The following is an 18,897-nucleotide window of genomic DNA, read 5'->3' as shown; positions in this document are numbered from 1 at the left end:
CAGCAGAATAGTGAGTGCAGCTCTGGAGTATAATACAGGATGTAACTCAGGATCAGTAATGTAATGTATGTACACAGTGACTGCACCAGCAGAATAGTGAGTGCAGCTCTGGGGTATAATACAGGATGTAACTCAGGATCAGTAATGTAATATATGTACACAGTGACTGCACCAGCAGAATAGTGAGTGCAGCTCTGCAGTATAATACAGGAGGTAACTCAGGATCAGTAATGTAATGTATGTCCACAGTGACTGCACCAGCAGAATAGTGAGTGCAGCTCTGGGGTATAATACAGGATGTAACTCAGGATCAGTAATGTAATGTATGTACACAGTGACTGCACCAGCAGAATAGTGAGTGCAGCTGTAGAGTATAATACAGGAGGTAACTCAGGATCAGTAATGTAATGTATGTACACAGTGACTGCACCAGCAGAATAGTGAGTGCAGCTGTGGAGTATAATACAGGATATAACTCAGGATCAGTAATATAATGTATGTACACAGTGACTGCACCAGCAGAATAGTGTGTGCAGCTCTGGAGTATAATACAGGAGGTAACTCAGGATCAGTAATGTAATGTACGTGCACAGTGACTGCACCAGCAGAATAGTGAGTGCAGCTCTGGAGTATAACACAGGATGTAACTCAGGATCAGTAATGTAATGTATGTACACAGTGACTGCACCAGCAGAATAGTGAGTGCAGCTCTGGAGTATAATACAGGATGTAACTCAGGATCAGTAATATAATGTATGTGCACAGTGACTGCACCAGCAGAATAGTGAGTGCAGCTCTGGAGTATAATACAGGATGTAACTCAGGATCAGTAATGTAATGTATGTACACAGTGACTCCACCAGCAGAATAGTGAGTGCAGCTCTGGAGTATAATACAGGAGGTAACTCAGGATCAGTAATGTAATGTATATACACAGTGACTGCACCAGCAGAATAGTGAGCGCAGCTGTGGCGTATAATACAGGATGTAACTCAGGATCAGTAATGTAATGTATGTACACAGTGACTGCACCAGCAGAATAGTGAGTGCAGCTCTGGAGTATAATACAGGATGTAACTCAGGATCAGTAATGTAATGTATGTACACAGTGACTGCACCAGCAGAATAGTGAGTGCAGCTGTGGAGTATAATACAGGAGGTAACTCAGGATCAGTAATATAATGTATGTACACAGTGACTGCACCAGCAGAATAGTGAGTGCAGCTCTGGAGTATAATACAGGAGGTAACTCAGGATCAGTAATATAATGTATGTACACAGTGACTGCACCAGCAGAATAGTGAGTGCAGCTCTGGAGTATAATACAGGATGTAACTCAGGATCAGTAATGTAATGTATGTACACAGTGACTGCACCAGCAGAATAGTGAGTGCAGCTGTGGAGTATAATACAGGAGGTAACTCAGGATCAGTAATATAATGTATGTACACAGTGACTGCACCAGCAGAATAGTGAGTGCAGCTCTGGAGTATAATACAGGATGTAACTCAGGATCAGTAATGTAATGTATGTACACAGTGACTGCACCAGCAGAAGAGCGAGCGCAGCTCTGGAGTATAATACAGGAGGTAACTCAGGATCAGTAATGTAATGTATGTACACAGTGACTGCACCAGCAGAATAGTGAGTGCAGCTCTGGAGTATAATACAGGATGTAATTCAGGATCAGTAATATAATGTATGTACACAGTGACTGCACCAGCAGAATAGTGAGTGCAGCTCTGGAGTATAATACAGGAGGTAACTCAGGATCAGTAATGTAATGTATGTGCAAAGTGACTGCACCAGCAGAATAGTGAGTGCAGCTCTGGAGTATAATACAGGATGTAACTCAGGATCAGTAATATAATGTATGTACACAGAGACTGCACCAGCAGAATAGTGAGTGCAGCTCTGGAGTATAATACAGGATGTAACTCAGGATCAGTAATGTAATGTATGTACACAGTGACTGCACCAGCGGAATAGTGAGTGCAGCTCTGGAGTATAATACAGGATGTAACTCAGGATCAGTAATGTAATGTATGTACACAGTGACTGCACCAGCAGAATATTGAGTGCAGCTCTGGAGTATAATACAGGATGTAACTCAGGATCAGTAATGTAATGTATGTACACAGTGACTGCACCAGCAGAATAGTGAGTGCAGCTCTGGGGTATAATACAGGATGTAACTCAGGATCAGTAATGTAATGTATGTGCACAGTGACTGCACCAGCAGAATAGTGAGTGCAGCTCTGGAGTATAATACAGGATGTAACTCAGGATCAGTAATGTAATGTATGTGCACAGTGACTGCACCAGCAGAATAGTGAGTGCAGCTCTGGAGTATAATACAGGATGTAACTCAGGATCAGTAATGTAATGTATGTACACAGTGACTGCACCAGCAGAATAGTGAGTGCAGCTCTGGAGTATAATACAGGATGTAACTCAGGATCAGTAATGTAATGTATGTACACAGTGACTGCACCAGCAGAATAGTGAGTGCAGCTCTGGAGTATAATACAGGATGTAACTCAGGATCAGTAATGTAATGTATGTACACAGTGACTGCACCAGCGGAATAGTGAGTGCAGCTCTGGGGTATAATACAGGATGTAACTCAGGATCAGTAATGTAATGTATGTGCACAGTGACTGCACCAGCAGAATAGTGAGTGCAGCTCTGGAGTATAATACAGGAGGTAACTCAGGATCAGTAATGTAATGTATGTACACAGTGACTGCACCAGCAGAATAGTGAGTGCAGCTCTGGAGTATAATACAGGATGTAACTCAGGATCAGTAATGTAATGTATGTACACAGTGACTGCACCAGCAGAATAGTGAGTGCAGCTCTGGAGTATAATACAGGAGGTAACTCAGGATCAGTAATGTAATGTATGTACACAGTGACTGCACCAGCAGAATAGTGAGTGCAGCTCTGGAGTATAATACAGGATGTAACTCAGGATCAGTAATGTAATGTATGTACACAGTGACTGCACCAGCAGAATAGTGAGTGCAGCTCTGGGGTATAATACAGGATGTAACTCAGGATCAGTAATGTAATATATGTACACAGTGACTGCACCAGCAGAATAGTGAGTGCAGCTCTGCAGTATAATACAGGAGGTAACTCAGGATCAGTAATGTAATGTATGTACACAGTGACTGCACCAGCAGAATAGTGAATGCAGCTCTGGAGTATAATACAGGATGTAACTCAGGATCAGTAATGTAATGTATGTACACAGTGACTGCACCAGCAGAATAGTGTGTGCAGCTCTGGAGTATAATACAGGAGGTAACTCAGGATCAGTAATGTCATGTATGTCCACAGTGACTGCACCAGCAGAATAGTGAGTGCAGCTCTGGGGTATAATACAGGATGTAACTCAGGATCAGTAATGTAATGTATGTACACAGTGACTGCACCAGCAGAATAGTGTGTGCAGCTCTGGAGTATAATACAGGAGGTAACTCAGGATCAGTAATGTCATGTATGTCCACAGTGACTGCACCAGCAGAATAGTGAGTGCAGCTCTGGGGTATAATACAGGATGTAACTCAGGATCAGTAATATAATGTATGTGCACTGTGACTGCACCAGCAGAATAGTGAGTGCAGCTCTGGGGTATAATACAGGATGTAATTCGGGATCAGTACTGTAATGTATGTACACAGTGACTGCACCAGCAGAATAGTGAGTGCAGCTCTGGGGTATAATACAGGAGGTAACTCAGGATCAGTAATGTAATGTACGTGCACAGTGACTGCACCAGCAGAATAGTGAGTGCAGCTCTGGAGTATAACACAGGATGTAACTCAGGATCAGTAATGTAATGTATGTACACAGTGACTGCACCAGCAGAATAGTGAGTGCAGCTCTGGGGTATAATACAGGAGGTAACTCAGGATCAGTAATGTAATGTATGTACACAGTGACTGCACCAGCAGAATAGTGAGTGCAGCTCTGGAGTATAATACAGGATGTAACTCAGGATCAGTAATATAATGTATGTACACAGTGACTGCACCAGCAGAATAGTGAGTGCAGCTCTGGAGTATAATACAGGAGGTAACTCAGGATCAGTAATGTAATGTATGTACACAGTGACTGCACCAGCAGAATAGTGAGTGCAGCTCTGGAGTATAATACAGGATGTAACTCAGGATCAGTAATATAATGTATGTACACAGTGACTGCACCAGCAGAATAGTGAGTGCAGCTCTGGAGTATAATACAGGAGGTAACTCAGGATCAGTAATGTAATGTATGTACACAGTGACTGCACCAGCAGAATAGTGAGTGCAGCTCTGGAGTATAATACAGGATGTAACTCAGGATCAGTAATGTAATGTATGTACACAGTGACTCCACCAGCAGAATAGTGAGTGCAGCTCTGGAGTATAATACAGGAGGTAACTCAGGATCAGTAATGTAATGTATATACACAGTGACTGCACCAGCAGAATAGTGAGCGCAGCTGTGGCGTATAATACAGGATGTAACTCAGGATCAGTAATGTAATGTATGTACACAGTGACTGCACCAGCAGAATAGTGAGCGCAGCTCTGGAGTATAATACAGGATGTAACTCAGGATCAGTAATGTAATGTATGTACACAGTGACTGCACCAGCAGAATAGTGAGTGCAGCTGTGGAGTATAATACAGGAGGTAACTCAGGATCAGTAATATAATGTATGTACACAGTGACTGCACCAGCAGAATAGTGAGTGCAGCTCTGGAGTATAATACAGGAGGTAACTCAGGATCAGTAATATAATGTATGTACACAGTGACTGCACCAGCAGAATAGTGAGTGCAGCTCTGGAGTATAATACAGGATGTAACTCAGGATCAGTAATGTAATGTATGTACACAGTGACTGCACCAGCAGAATAGTGAGTGCAGCTGTGGAGTATAATACAGGAGGTAACTCAGGATCAGTAATATAATGTATGTACACAGTGACTGCACCAGCAGAATAGTGAGTGCAGCTCTGGAGTATAATACAGGATGTAACTCAGGATCAGTAATGTAATGTATGTACACAGTGACTGCACCAGCAGAATAGTGAGTGCAGCTCTGGAGTATAATACAGGAGGTAACTCAGGATCAGTAATGTAATGTATGTGCAAAGTGACTGCACCAGCAGAATAGTGAGTGCAGCTCTGGAGTATAATACAGGATGTAACTCAGGATCAGTAATATAATGTATGTACACAGAGACTGCACCAGCAGAATAGTGAGTGCAGCTCTGGAGTATAATACAGGATGTAACTCAGGATCAGTAATGTAATGTATGTGCACAGTGACTGCACCAGCAGAATAATGAGTGCAGCTGTGGAGTATAATACAGGATGTAACTCAGGATCAGTAATGTAATGTATGTACACAGTGACTGCACCAGCAGAATAGTAAGCGTAGCTCTGGAGTATAATACAGGATGTAACTCAGGATCAGTAATGTAATGTATGTACACAGTGACTGCACCAGCAGAATAGTGAGTGCAGCTCTGGAGTATAATACAGGATGTAACTCAGGATCAGTAATGTAAAGTATGCACACAGTGACTGCACCAGCAGAATAGTGAGCGCAGCTCTGGAATATAATACAGGAGGTAACTCAGGATCAGTAATATAATGTATGTACACAGTGATTGCACCAGCAGAATAGTGTGTGCAGCTCTGGAATATAATACAGGAGGTAACTCAGGATCAGTAATGTCGTGTATGTGCACAGTGACTGCACCAGCAGAATAGTGAGTGCAGCTCTGGGATATAATACAGGATGTAACTCAGGATCAGTAATGTATGTACACAGTGACTGCACCAGCAGAATAGTGAGTGCAGCTCTGGGGTATAATACAGGATGTAACTCAGGATCAGTAATGTAATGTATGTACACAGTGACTGCACCAGCAGAATAGTGAGTGCAGCTCTGGAGTATAATACAGGATGTACCTCAGGATCAGTAATGTAATGTATGTACACAGTGACTCCACCAGCAGAATAGTGAGTGCAGCTCTGGAGTATAATACAGGATGTAACTCCGTATCAGTAATGTAATGTACGTACACAGTGACTGCACCAGCAGAATAGTGAGTGCAGCTCTGGAGTATAATACAGGAGGTAACTCAGGATCAGTAATGTAATGTATGTACACAGTGACTGCACCAGCAGAATAGTGAGTGCAGCTCTGGAGTATAATACAGGAGGTAACTCAGGATCAGTAATATAATGTATGTACACAGTGACTGCACCAGCAGAATAGTGAGTGCAGCTCTGGAGTATAATACAGGATGTAACTCAGGATCAGTAATGTAATGTATGTACACAGTGACTGCACCAGCAGAATAGTGAGTGCAGCTGTGGAGTATAATACAGGAGGTAACTCAGGATCAGTAATATAATGTATGTACACAGTGACTGCACCAGCAGAATAGTGAGTGCAGCTCTGGGGTATAATACAGGAGGTAACTCAGGATCAGTAATGTAATGTATGTGCAGAGTGACTGCACCAGCAGAATAGTGTGTGCAGCTCTGGAGTATAATACAGGAGGTAACTCAGGATCAGTAATGTAATGTATGTGCACAGTGACTGCACCAGCAGAATAGTGAGTGCAGCTCTGGAGTATAATACAGGATGTAACTCAGGATCAGAAATATAATGTATGTACAGAGTGACTGCACCAGCAGAATAGTGTGTGCAGCTCTGGAGTATAATACAGGAGGTAACTCAGGATCAGTAATGTAATGTACGTGCACAGTGACTGCACCAGCAGAATAGTGAGTGCAGCTCTGGAGTATAATACAGGAGGTAACTCAGGATCAGTAATGTAATGTACGTGCATAGTGACTGCACCAGCAGAATAGCGAGTGCAGCTCTGGAGTATAATACAGGATGTAACTCAGGATCAGTAATGTAATGTATGTACAGAGTGACTGCACCAGCAGAATAGTGTGTGCAGCTCTGGAGTATAATACAGGAGGTAACTCAGGATCAGTAATGTAATGTATGTACACAGTGACTGCACCAGCAGAATAGCGAGCGCAGCTCTGGAGTATAATACAGGAGGTAACTCAGGATCAGTAATGTAATTTATGTGCACAGTGACTGCACCAGCAGAATAGTGAGTGCAGCTGTGGAGTATAATACAGGATGTAATTCAGGATCAGTAATATAATGTATGTACACAGTGACTGCACCAGCAGAATAGTGTGTGCAGCTCTGGAGTATAATACAGGAGGTAACTCAGGATCAGTAATGTAATGTATGTGCACAGTGACTGCACCAGCAGAATAGTGAGTGCAGCTCTGGAGTATAATACAGGATGTAACTCAGGATCAGAAATATAATGTATGTACAGAGTGACTGCACCAGCAGAATAGTGTGTGCAGCTCTGGAGTATAATACAGGAGGTAACTCAGGATCAGTAATGTAATGTATGTACACAGTGACTGCACCAGCAGAATAGCGAGCGCAGCTCTGGAGTATAATACAGGAGGTAACTCAGGATCAGTAATGTAATTTATGTGCACAGTGACTGCACCAGCAGAATAGTGAGTGCAGCTGTGGAGTATAATACAGGATGTAATTCAGGATCAGTAATATAATGTATGTACACAGTGACTGCACCAGCAGAATAGTGTGTGCAGCTCTGGAGTATAATACAGGAGGTAACTCAGGATCAGTAATGTAATGTATGTACACAGTGACTGCACCAGCAGAATAGTGAGTGCAGCTCTGGAGTATAATACAGGATGTAACTCAGGATCAGAAATATAATGTATGTGCACAGTGACTGCACCAGCAGAATAGTGAGTGCAGCTGTGGAGTATAATACAGGATGTAACTCAGGATCAGTAATATAATGTATGTACACAGTGACTGCACCAGCAGAATAGTGTGTGCAGCTCTGGAGTATAATACAGGAGGTAACTCAGGATCAGTAATGTAATGTATGTACACAGTGACTGCACCAGCAGAATAGTGAGTGCAGCTGTGGAGTATAATACAGGATGTAATTCAGGATCAGTAATATAATGTATGTACACAGTGACTGCACCAGCAGAATAGTGAGTGCAGCTCTGGAGTATAATACAGGATGTAACTCAGGATCAGTAATGTAATGTATGTACACAGTGACTGCACCAGCAGAATAGCTAGCGCAGCTCTGGAGTATAATACAGGAGGTAACTCAGGATCAGTAACGTAATGTATGTGCACAGTGACTGCACCAGCAGAATAGTGAGTGCAGCTCTGGAGTATAATACAGGATGTAACTCAGGATCAGTAATGTAATGTGTGTACACAGTGACTGCACCAGCAGAATAGTGAGTGCAGCTCTGGAGTATAATACAGGATGTAACTCAGGATCAGTAATATAATGTATGTACACAGTGACTGCACCAGCAGAATAGTGAGTGCAGCTCTGGGGTATAATACAGGAGGTAACTCAGGATCAGTAATGTAATGTGTGTACACAGTGACTGCACCAGCAGAATAGTGAGTGCAGCTCTGGGGTATAATACAGGAGGTAACTCAGGATCAGTAATGTAATGTATGTGCACAGTTACTGCACCAGCAGAATAGTGAGTGCAGCTCTGGAGTATAATACAGGAGGTAACTCAGGATCAGTAATGTAATGTATGTGCACTGTGACTGCACCAGCAGAATAGTGAGTGCAGCTCTGGGGTATAATACAGGATGTAATTCGGGATCAGTACTGTAATGTATGTACACAGTGATTGCACCAGCAGAATAGTGAGTGCAGCTCTGGAGTATAATACAGGAGGTAACTCAGGATCAGTAATGTAATGTATATACACAGTGACTGCACCAGCAGAATAGTGAGTGCAGCTCTGGGGTATAATACAGGATGTAACTCAGAATCAGTAATGTAATGTATGTACACAATGACTGCACCAGCAGAATAGTGAGTGCAGCTCTGGAGTATAATACAGGATGTAACTCAGGATCAGTAATGTAATGTATGTACACAGTGACTCCACCAGCAGAATAGCTAGCGCAGCTCTGGAGTATAATACAGGAGATAACTCAGGATCAGTAACGTAATGTATGTACACAGTGACTGCACCAGCAGAATAGTGAGCGCAGCTCTGGGGTATAATACAGGAGGTAACTCAGGATCAGTAACGTAATGTATGTACACAGTGACTGCACCAGCAGAATAGTGAGTGCAGCTCTGGAGTATAATACAGGAGATAACTCAGGATCAGTAATGTAATTTATGTGCACAGTGACTGCACCAGCAGAATAGTGAGTGCAGCTGTGGAGTATAATACAGGATGTAACTCAGGATCAGTAATATAATGTATGTACACAGTGACTGCACCAGCAGAATAGTGAGTGCAGCTCTGGAGTATAATACAGGATGTAACTCAGGATCAGTAATGTAATGTATGTACACAGTGACTCCACCAGCAGAATAGCTAGCGCAGCTCTGGAGTATAATACAGGAGATAACTCAGGATCAGTAACGTAATGTATGTACACAGTGACTGCACCAGCAGAATAGTGAGCGCAGCTCTGGGGTATAATACAGGAGGTAACTCAGGATCAGTAACGTAATGTATGTACACAGTGACTGCACCAGCAGAATAGTGAGTGCAGCTCTGGAGTATAATACAGGAGGTAACTCAGGATCAGTAATGTAATGTATGTGCACAGTGACTGCACCAGCAGAATAGTGAGTGTAGCTGTGGAGTATAATACAGGATGTAACTCAGGATCAGTAATATAATGTATGTACACAGTGACTGCACCAGCAGAATAGTGAGTGCAGCTCTGGAGTATAATACAGGATGTAACTCAGGATCAGTAATGTAATGTATGTACACAGTGACTGCACCAGCAGAATAGTGTGTGCAGCTCTGGAGTATAATACAGGAGGTAACTCAGGATCAGTAATGTAATGTATGTACACATTGACTGCACCAGCAGAATAGTGAGTGCAGCTCTGGGGTATAATACAGGAGGTAACTCAGGATCAGTAATGTAATGTATGTACACAGTGACTGCACAAGCAGAATAGTGTGTGCAGCTCTGGAGTATAATACAGGAGGTAACTCAGGATCAGTAATGTCATGTATGTGCACAGTGACTGCACCAGCAGAATAGTGAGTGCAGCTCTGGAGTATAATACAGGAGGTAACTCAGGATCAGTAATGTAATGTATGTGCACAGTGACTGCACCAGCAGAATAGTGAGTGCAGCTCTGGAGTATAATACAGGATTTAACTCAGGATCAGTAATATAATGTATGTACACAGTGACTGCACCAGCAGAATAGTGTGTGCAGCTCTGGAGTATAATACAGGAGGTAACTCAGGATCAGTAATGTCATGTATGTGCACAGTGACTGCACCAGCAGAATAGTGAGTGCAGCTCTGGAGTATAATACAGGATGTAACTCAGGATCAGTAATATAATGTGTGTACACAGTGACTGCACCAGCAGAATAGTGAGTGCAGCTCTGGAGTATAATACAGGATGTAACTCAGGATCAGTAATGTAATGTATGTACACAGAGACTGCACCAGCAGAATAGTGAGTGCAGCTCTGGAGTATAATACAGGATGTAACTCAGGATCAGTAATGTAATGTATGCACACAGTGACTGCACCAGCAGAATAGTGAGCGCAGCTCTGGAATATAATACAGGAGGTAACTCAGGATCAGTAATATAATGTATGTACACAGTGACTGCACCAGCAGAATAGGGAGTGCAGCTCTGGAGTATAATACAGGAGGTAACTCAGGATCAGTAATGTAATGTATGTGCAAAGTGACTGCACCAGCAGAATAGTGAGTGCAGCTCTGGAGTATAATACAGGATGTAACTCAGGATCAGTAATATAATGTATGTACACAGTGACTGCACCAGCAGAATAGTGTGTGCAGCTCTGGAGTATAATACAGGAGGTAACTCAGGATCAGTAATGTCATGTATGTGCACAGTGACTGCACCAGCAGAATAGTGAGTGCAGCTCTGGGGTATAATACAGGATGTAACTCAGGATCAGTAATGTATGTACACAGTGACTGCACCAGCAGAATAGTGAGTGCAGCTATGGAGTATAATACAGGATGTAAATCAGGATCAGTAATGTCATGTATGTACACAGTGACTGCACCAGCAGAATAGTGAGTGCAGCTCTGGAGTATAATACAGGAGGTAACTCAGGATCAGTAATGTAATGTATGTACACAGTGACTGCACAAGCAGAATAGTGAGTGCAGCTCTGGAGTATAATACAGGAGGTAACTCAGGACTAGTAATGTAATGTATGTACACAGTGACTGCACCAGCAGAATAGTGAGTGCAGCTATGGAGTATAATACAGGATGTAACTCAGGATCAGTAATGTAATGTATGTACACAGTGACTGCACCAGCAGAATAGTGAGTGCAGCTCTGGAGTATAATACAGGATGTAACTCAGGATCAGTAATGTAATGTATGTACACAGTGACTGCACCAGCAGAATAGTGAGTGCAGCTCTGCAGTATAATACAGGATGTAACTCAGGATCAGTAATGTAATGTATGTACACAGAGACTCCACCAACAGAATAGTGAGTGCAGCTCTGGAGTATAATACAGGAGGTAACTCAGGATCAGTAATGTAATGTATGTACACAGTGACTGCACCAGCAGAATAGTGAGCGCAGCTCTGGAGTATAATACAGGATGTAGCTCAGGATCAGTAATGTAATGTATGTACACAGTGACTGCACCAGCAGAATAGTGAGTGCAGCTCTGGGGTATAATACAGGAGGTAACTCAGGATCAGTAATGTATGTACACAGAGACTCCACCAACAAAATAGTGAGTGCAGCTCTGGAGTATAATACAGGAGGTAACTCAGGATCAGTAATGTAATGTATGTACACAGTGACTGCACAAGCAGAATAGTGAGTGCAGCTCTGGAATATAATACAGAAGGTAACTCAGGATCAGTAATGTCGTGTATGTGCACAGTGACTGCACCAGCAGAATAGTGAGTGCAGCTCTGGAGTATAATACAGGATGTAACTCAGGATCAGTAATGTAATGTATGTACACAGTGACTGCACAAGCAGAATAGCGAGTGCAGCTCTGGAGTATAATACAGGATGTAGCTCAGGATCAGTAATGTAATGTATGTACACAGAGACTCCACCAACAGAATAGTGAGTGCAGCTCTGGAGTATAATACAGGAGGTAACTCAGGATCAGTAATGTAATGTATGTACACAGTGACTGCACAAGCAGAATAGCGAGTGCAGCTCTGGAGTATAATACAGGATGTAGCTCAGGATCAGTAATGTAATGTATGTACACAGAGACTCCACCAACAGAATAGTGAGTGCAGCTCTGGAGTATAATACAGGAGGTAACTCAGGATCAGTAATGTAATGTATGTACACAGTGACTGCACCAGCAGAATAGTGAGTGCAGCTCTGGAGTATAATAAAGGATGTAACTCAGGATCAGTAATGTAATGTATGTACACAGTCACTGCACCAGCAGAATAGTGAGTGCTGCTCTGGAGTATAATACAGGATGTAACTCAGGATCAGTAATGTAATGTATGTACACAGTGACTCCACCAGCAGAATAGTGAGTGCAGCTCTGGGGTATAATATAGGAGGTAACTCAGGATCAGTAATGTAAGGTATGTACATTGTGACTGCACCAGCAGAATAGTGAGTGCTGCTCTGGGATATAATACAGGATGTAACTCAGGATCAGTAATGTAATGTATATACACAGTGACTGCACCAGCAGAATAGTGAGTGCAGCTCTGGGGTATAATACAGGATGTAACTCAGGATCAGTAATGTATGTACAAAGTGGCTGCACCAGCAGAATAGTGAGTGCAGCTCTGGAGTATAATACAGGATGTAACTCAGAATATGTCAGACATCACTGGAGCCTGGCTTGTTACACAGTCAGTATCAGTTATGGTGGTCCCTGTATTACTCACCACTCGTTTATCGGGGACTCGATGAGTAAACACCCGGTAAAGTCTCCAGCTCTTCCCCAGCAGAGGCCCAAACACCAGACTGAGGCCAATATATAGAAGACTGACTCTGGCCTGAGAGCAGAAAAAAAAAAACAACTTTCTACAGTGGCAGTGACTCTAGTAGGCGGAGGGTCATATATTGTAGGTTATATCAACATATATTAACAATTACACTGCAAAGCAAGTCAGCATTAAAGGGAACCTGTCATGTACAGAAACATTATTTACCTGTAGATATGTCGTTAATCTGCAGGTAAATAGTGTTAGAATCCTTCCTGCCGTATTGTACCTGCGGCTACAAAGAGAAAATTATCTTCTATCCTCCCTGCAGCCGCTCACTTACAGCCATTGGGACGGTTACAGTCACCAATCTCTACACAGTGAGCGGCACGCGCTGCAATCACTCTCCAGCACTCCGATCACTCTCCAGCACTCCGATCACTCTCCAGCACTCCGATCACTCTCAAGCACTCTGAGTCTTTTATACAGGTAACGAGTTCAAACAGGTGCAATTAATACAGGTAATGAGTGCAGAGTAGGAGGCTTCTTAAAGAAAAACTAACCGGTCTGTGAGAGCCAGAATTCTTGCTGCTTGGTTGGTGATCAAATACTTATTTCATGCAATAAAATACAAATTAATTATGTAAAAATCATACAATGTGATTTTATTTTTAGATTCTGTTTCTCCCAGGTGAAGTGACCGACGATAAACATTACCGACCTCTCCATTCTTTGTAGGTGGGAAACCTGCAAAATCGTCAGTGGATCAAATACTTACTTTCCCCACTGTATATCTTGTTTGGGTCATGATCAAGTCTATGTACATCACAATTTTTTTTTATTTTTTATTTGCATCTTAAATACAAAGTTAAACAACTTTCTAAATACACATAGATGCCGTCCTCTGCAGCGTGTCCACATGGACATTACCTGCAGATCTGCTCATATAGGTGCTATACACATCATCAGTTTTTAAATACATCAGTTAGGGACTGCTCTGATCTGGGTTACCTTGACGTTTGATAGAGCAGCTTATTATACATTTTTTGCAAAAAACGTGTCAACCAAATACCCTGTTTTTTATCACCTTTTTATTAGCACTTGCTGTTTACTGTTACTTTTTTACAACAGAGTATTTTTATACTTTTTTTTACTGTGTCTTTGAGTGTTTTAGTCTTTTGGTGGTGTGAACACTGTCCTACTTGTTCACCGTGTGCATGGCCCATGTCTTTGTAATCAACTTTCTAAATATGTTTTTTTAATGAAGGCTACTAAAGACACACAGACCTCACCTCAAGCCTATATTACTGGGAGAGACACACAGACCTCACATCCAGCCTATATTACTGGAAGAGAAACCCAGAGCTCACATCCAGCCTGTATTACTGGGAGGACACACAGACCTCACATCCAGCCTATATTACTGGGAGAGACACACAGACCTCACATCCAGTCTATATTATTGTAAGAGACACACAGACCTCACATCCAGCCTATATTACTGGAAGAGACACCCAGAGCTCACATCCAGCCTATATTACTGGGAGGACACACAGACCTCACATCCAGCCTATATTACTGGAAGAGACACCCAGACCTCACATCCAGTCTATATTACTGGGAGAGACACACAGACCTCACATCCAGCCTATATTACTGGGAGGACACACAGACCTCACATCCAGCCTATATTACTGGAAGAGACACACAGAGCTCACATCCAGCCTATATTACTGGGAGAGACACACAGACCTCACATCCAGTCTATATTATTGTAAGAGACACACAGACCTCACATCAAGTCTATATTATTGTAAGAGACACACAGACCTCACATCCAGTCTATATTATTGTAAGAGACACACAGACCTCACATCCAGCCTATATTACTGGAAGAGACACCCAGAGCTCACATCCAGCCTATATTACTGGGAGGACACACAGACCTCACATCCAGCCTATATTACTGGAAGAGACACCCAAAGCTCACATCCAGCCTATATTACTGGAAGAGACACACAGAGCTCACATCCAACCTATATTACTGGGATAGACGCACAGACCCCACATCTAGCCTATATTACTGGCAGAGGCACACAGAGCTCACATCCAGCCTATATTACTGGGAGAGACACACAGACCTCACATCCAGCCTATATTACTGGGAGAGACACACAGAGCTCACATCCAGTCTATATTATTGTAAGAGACACACAGACCTCACATCCAGCCTATATTACTGGAAGAGACACCCAAAGCTCACATCCAGCCTATATTACTGGGAGGACACACAGACCTCACATCCAGCTTATATTACTGGAAGAGACACCCAGAGCTCACATCCAGCCTTTTTTACTGGGAGTGAAACACAAAGCTCATATCCAGCCTATATTACTGCGAGAGACACACAGAGCTCACATTTAGCCTACATTACTGAAAGACATACAGACTTCACATCCAGCCTATATTGCTGAGAGAGACACACAGAGCTCACATCCAGCCTATATTACTGGGAGGACACACAGACCTCACATCCAGTCTATATTACTGGAAGAGACACACAGACCTCACATCCAGCCTTTATTACTGGAAGAGACACCCAGACCTCACATCCAGCCTATATTACTGAAAGAGACACACAGAGCTCACATCCAGCCTATATTACTGGGAGAGACACACAGAGCTCACATCCAGCCTATTTAATGGAAGAGACACACAGAGCTCACATCCAGCCTATATTACTGGGAGAGACACACAGGCCTCACATCCAGCCTATATTAATGGAAGAGACACACAGAGCTCAAATCAAGCCTATATTACTGGGAGAGACACATAGACCTCACATCCAGTCTATATTATTGTAAGAGACACACAGACCTCACATCCAGCCTATATTACTGGGAGAGACACCCAGAGCTCATATCCAGCCTATATTATTGGGATAGACACACAGAGCTCACGTTCAGCCTATATTGCTGAGAGAGACACAAAAAGCTCTTATCCAGCCTAAATTACTGGAAGAGACACACAGAGGTCACATCCAGCCTATATTACTGGGAGACACACACAGTGCTCACATCCAGCCTATATTACTGGGAGACACACACAGACCTCACATCCAGCCAATATTACTGGGAGGCACACATAGACCTCACATCCAGCCTATATTACTGGGAAACACAGACATCACATCCAGCCTATATTACTGGGAGAGACACACAAACATCACATCCCAGCCTATATTACTGGGGGAGACACACAGACCTCACATCCAGCCTATATTACTGGGAGAGACACACAGATCTCAGATACACCTATATTACTGGGAGAGACACACAGAGCTCACATCCAGCCTATATTACTGGAAGAGACACACCTACCTCACATCAAGCCTTTATTACAGGGGGAGACACACAGAGCTCACATCAAGCCTATATTACTGGGAGAGACACACAGACCTCACATCCAGCCTATATTACTGTAAGAGACACCCAGAGCTCACATCCAGCCTATATTACTGGAAGGACACACACACCTCACATTCAGTCTATATTACTGGGAGAAATACACACAGACCTCACATCCAGCCTTTATTACTGGAAGAGACACCCAGAGCTCACAATCAGCCTATATTACTGGAAGGACACACACACCTCACATCCAGTCTATATTACTGGGATAGACACACACAGACCTCACATCCAGCCTATATTACTGGAAGAAACACCCAGACCTCACATCCAGCCTATATTACTGGGAGAGACATACAGACCTCACATCCAGCCTATATTACTGGGAGAGACACACAATGCTCACATCCTGCCTATAATACTGGAATAGACACACAGAGCTCACATCAAGCCTATATTACTGGGAGAGACACACAGACCTCACATCCAGTCTATATTACTGTAAGAGACACACAGACCTCACATCCAGCCTATATTACTGGAAGAGACATGCAGAGCTCACATCCAGCATATATTACTGGGAGGACACACATACCTCACATCCAGTCTATATTACTAGGAGAGACTCACAGACCTCACATCCAGCCTATATTACTGGAAGAGACACCCAGACCTCACATCCAACCTATTTTCTGGAAAAGACACCCAGAGCTCACATCCAGCCTATATTACTGGGAGAGACACCCAGAGCTCACATCCAGCCTATATTACTGGGAGAGACACCCAGAGCTCACATCCAGCCTATATTACTGGAAGAGACACACAGACCTCACATCCAGCCTATATTACTGGAAGGGACACACAGAGTTCACATCCAGCCTATATTACTGGAAGAGACACACAAAGCTCATATCAAGCCTATATTACTGGGAGAGACACACAGACCTCACATCCAGTCTATATTACTGTAAGAGACACACAGACCTCACATCCAGCCTATATTACTGGAAGAAACACCCAGACCTCACATCCAGCCTATATTACTGGCGGAGACACCCAGAGCTCACATCCAGCCTATATTACTGGGAGAGACACACAGAGCTCACATCCAGCCTATATTACCTCAAGAGAGACACCCAGAGGTCACATCCAGCCTATATTACTGGAAGAGACACCCAGAGCTCACATCCAGCCTTTCTTACTGGGAGAGAAACACAGAGCTCATATCCAGCCTATATTATTGGGATAGACACACAGAGCTCACGTTCAGCCTATATTGCTGAGAGAGACACAAAAAGCTCACATCCAGCCTAAATTATTGGAAGAGACACACAGAGGTCACATCCAGCCCATATTACTGGGAGACACACAGACCTCACATCCAGTTTATATTACTGGGAGAGACACCCAGACTTCACATCCAGCCTATATTACTGGGAGAGACACACAGTGCTCACATCCAGCCTATATTACTGAAAGACATACAGACCTCACATCCAGCCTATATTGCTGAGAGAGACACACAGAGGTCACATCCAGCCTATAGTACTGGGAGAGACACACAGACCTCACATCCAGCCTATAGTACTGGGAGAGACACCCAGACTTCACATCCAGCCTATATTACTGGGAGAGACACACAGTGCTCACATCCAGCCCATATTACTGGGAGACACACACATACCTCACATCCAGCCTATATTACTGGGAGAGACACAAAGAGCTCACATCCAGCCTATATTACTGGGAGAGACACACAGAGCTCACATCCAGCCAATATTACTGGGAGAGACACACAGAGCTCACATCCAGCCTATATTACTGGGAGAGACATACCGATCTCACATTCAGACTGTAATACTGGGAGAGACACACAGACCTCACATCCAGCCTATATTACTGGGAGACACGCACATACCTCACATACAGCCTATATTACTGGGAGAGACACCCAGACCTCACATCCAGCCTATATTACTGGGAGACACGCACATACCTCACATACAGCCTATATTACTGGGAGAGACACCCAGACTTCACATCCAGCCTATATTACTGGGAGAGACACACAGTGCTCACATCCAGCCCATATTACTGGGAGACACACACATACCTCACATCCAGCCTATATTACTGGGAGAGACACACAGAGCTCACATCCAGCCTATATTACTGGGAGAGACACACAGAGCTCACATCCAGCCAATATTACTGGGAGAGACACACAGAGCTCACATCCAGCCTATATTACTGGGAGAGACATACCGATCTCACATTCAGACTGTAATACTGGGAGAGACACACAGACCTCACATCCAGCCTATATTACTGGGAGACACGCACATACCTCACATACAGCCTATATTACTGGGAGAGACACCCAGACCTCACATCCAGCCTATATTACTGGGAGACACGCACATACCTCACATACAGCCTATATT

At 43.3% G+C, this 18,897-nt stretch overlaps 1 protein-coding gene across 1 annotated transcript in view; it reads right to left on the bottom strand.

The window, feature by feature from the left end:
• The window catches only part of GPR156 (G protein-coupled receptor 156), a 138,324-nt gene that overhangs the window by 84,321 nt on the left and 35,106 nt on the right, over positions 1 to 18,897 (bottom strand). Inside the window, exon 4 of the mRNA XM_073670875.1 lies at positions 13,005 to 13,115. Coding sequence (XP_073526976.1) covers positions 13,005 to 13,115 — 111 coding nt within the window. The remainder of the gene's footprint in view (positions 1 to 13,004; positions 13,116 to 18,897) is intronic.

This window comes from Phyllobates terribilis, unplaced genomic scaffold, assembly GCF_046119375.1.
Source record: "Phyllobates terribilis strain yellow unplaced genomic scaffold, ASM4611937v1 Scaffold_2__4_contigs__length_985480577, whole genome shotgun sequence".
NCBI classification, from domain to species: Eukaryota; Metazoa; Chordata; class Amphibia; order Anura; family Dendrobatidae; genus Phyllobates; species Phyllobates terribilis.
The sequence above is the reverse complement of the archived record's forward strand: the minus strand, read 5'-3'. Positions and strand labels throughout refer to the sequence as shown.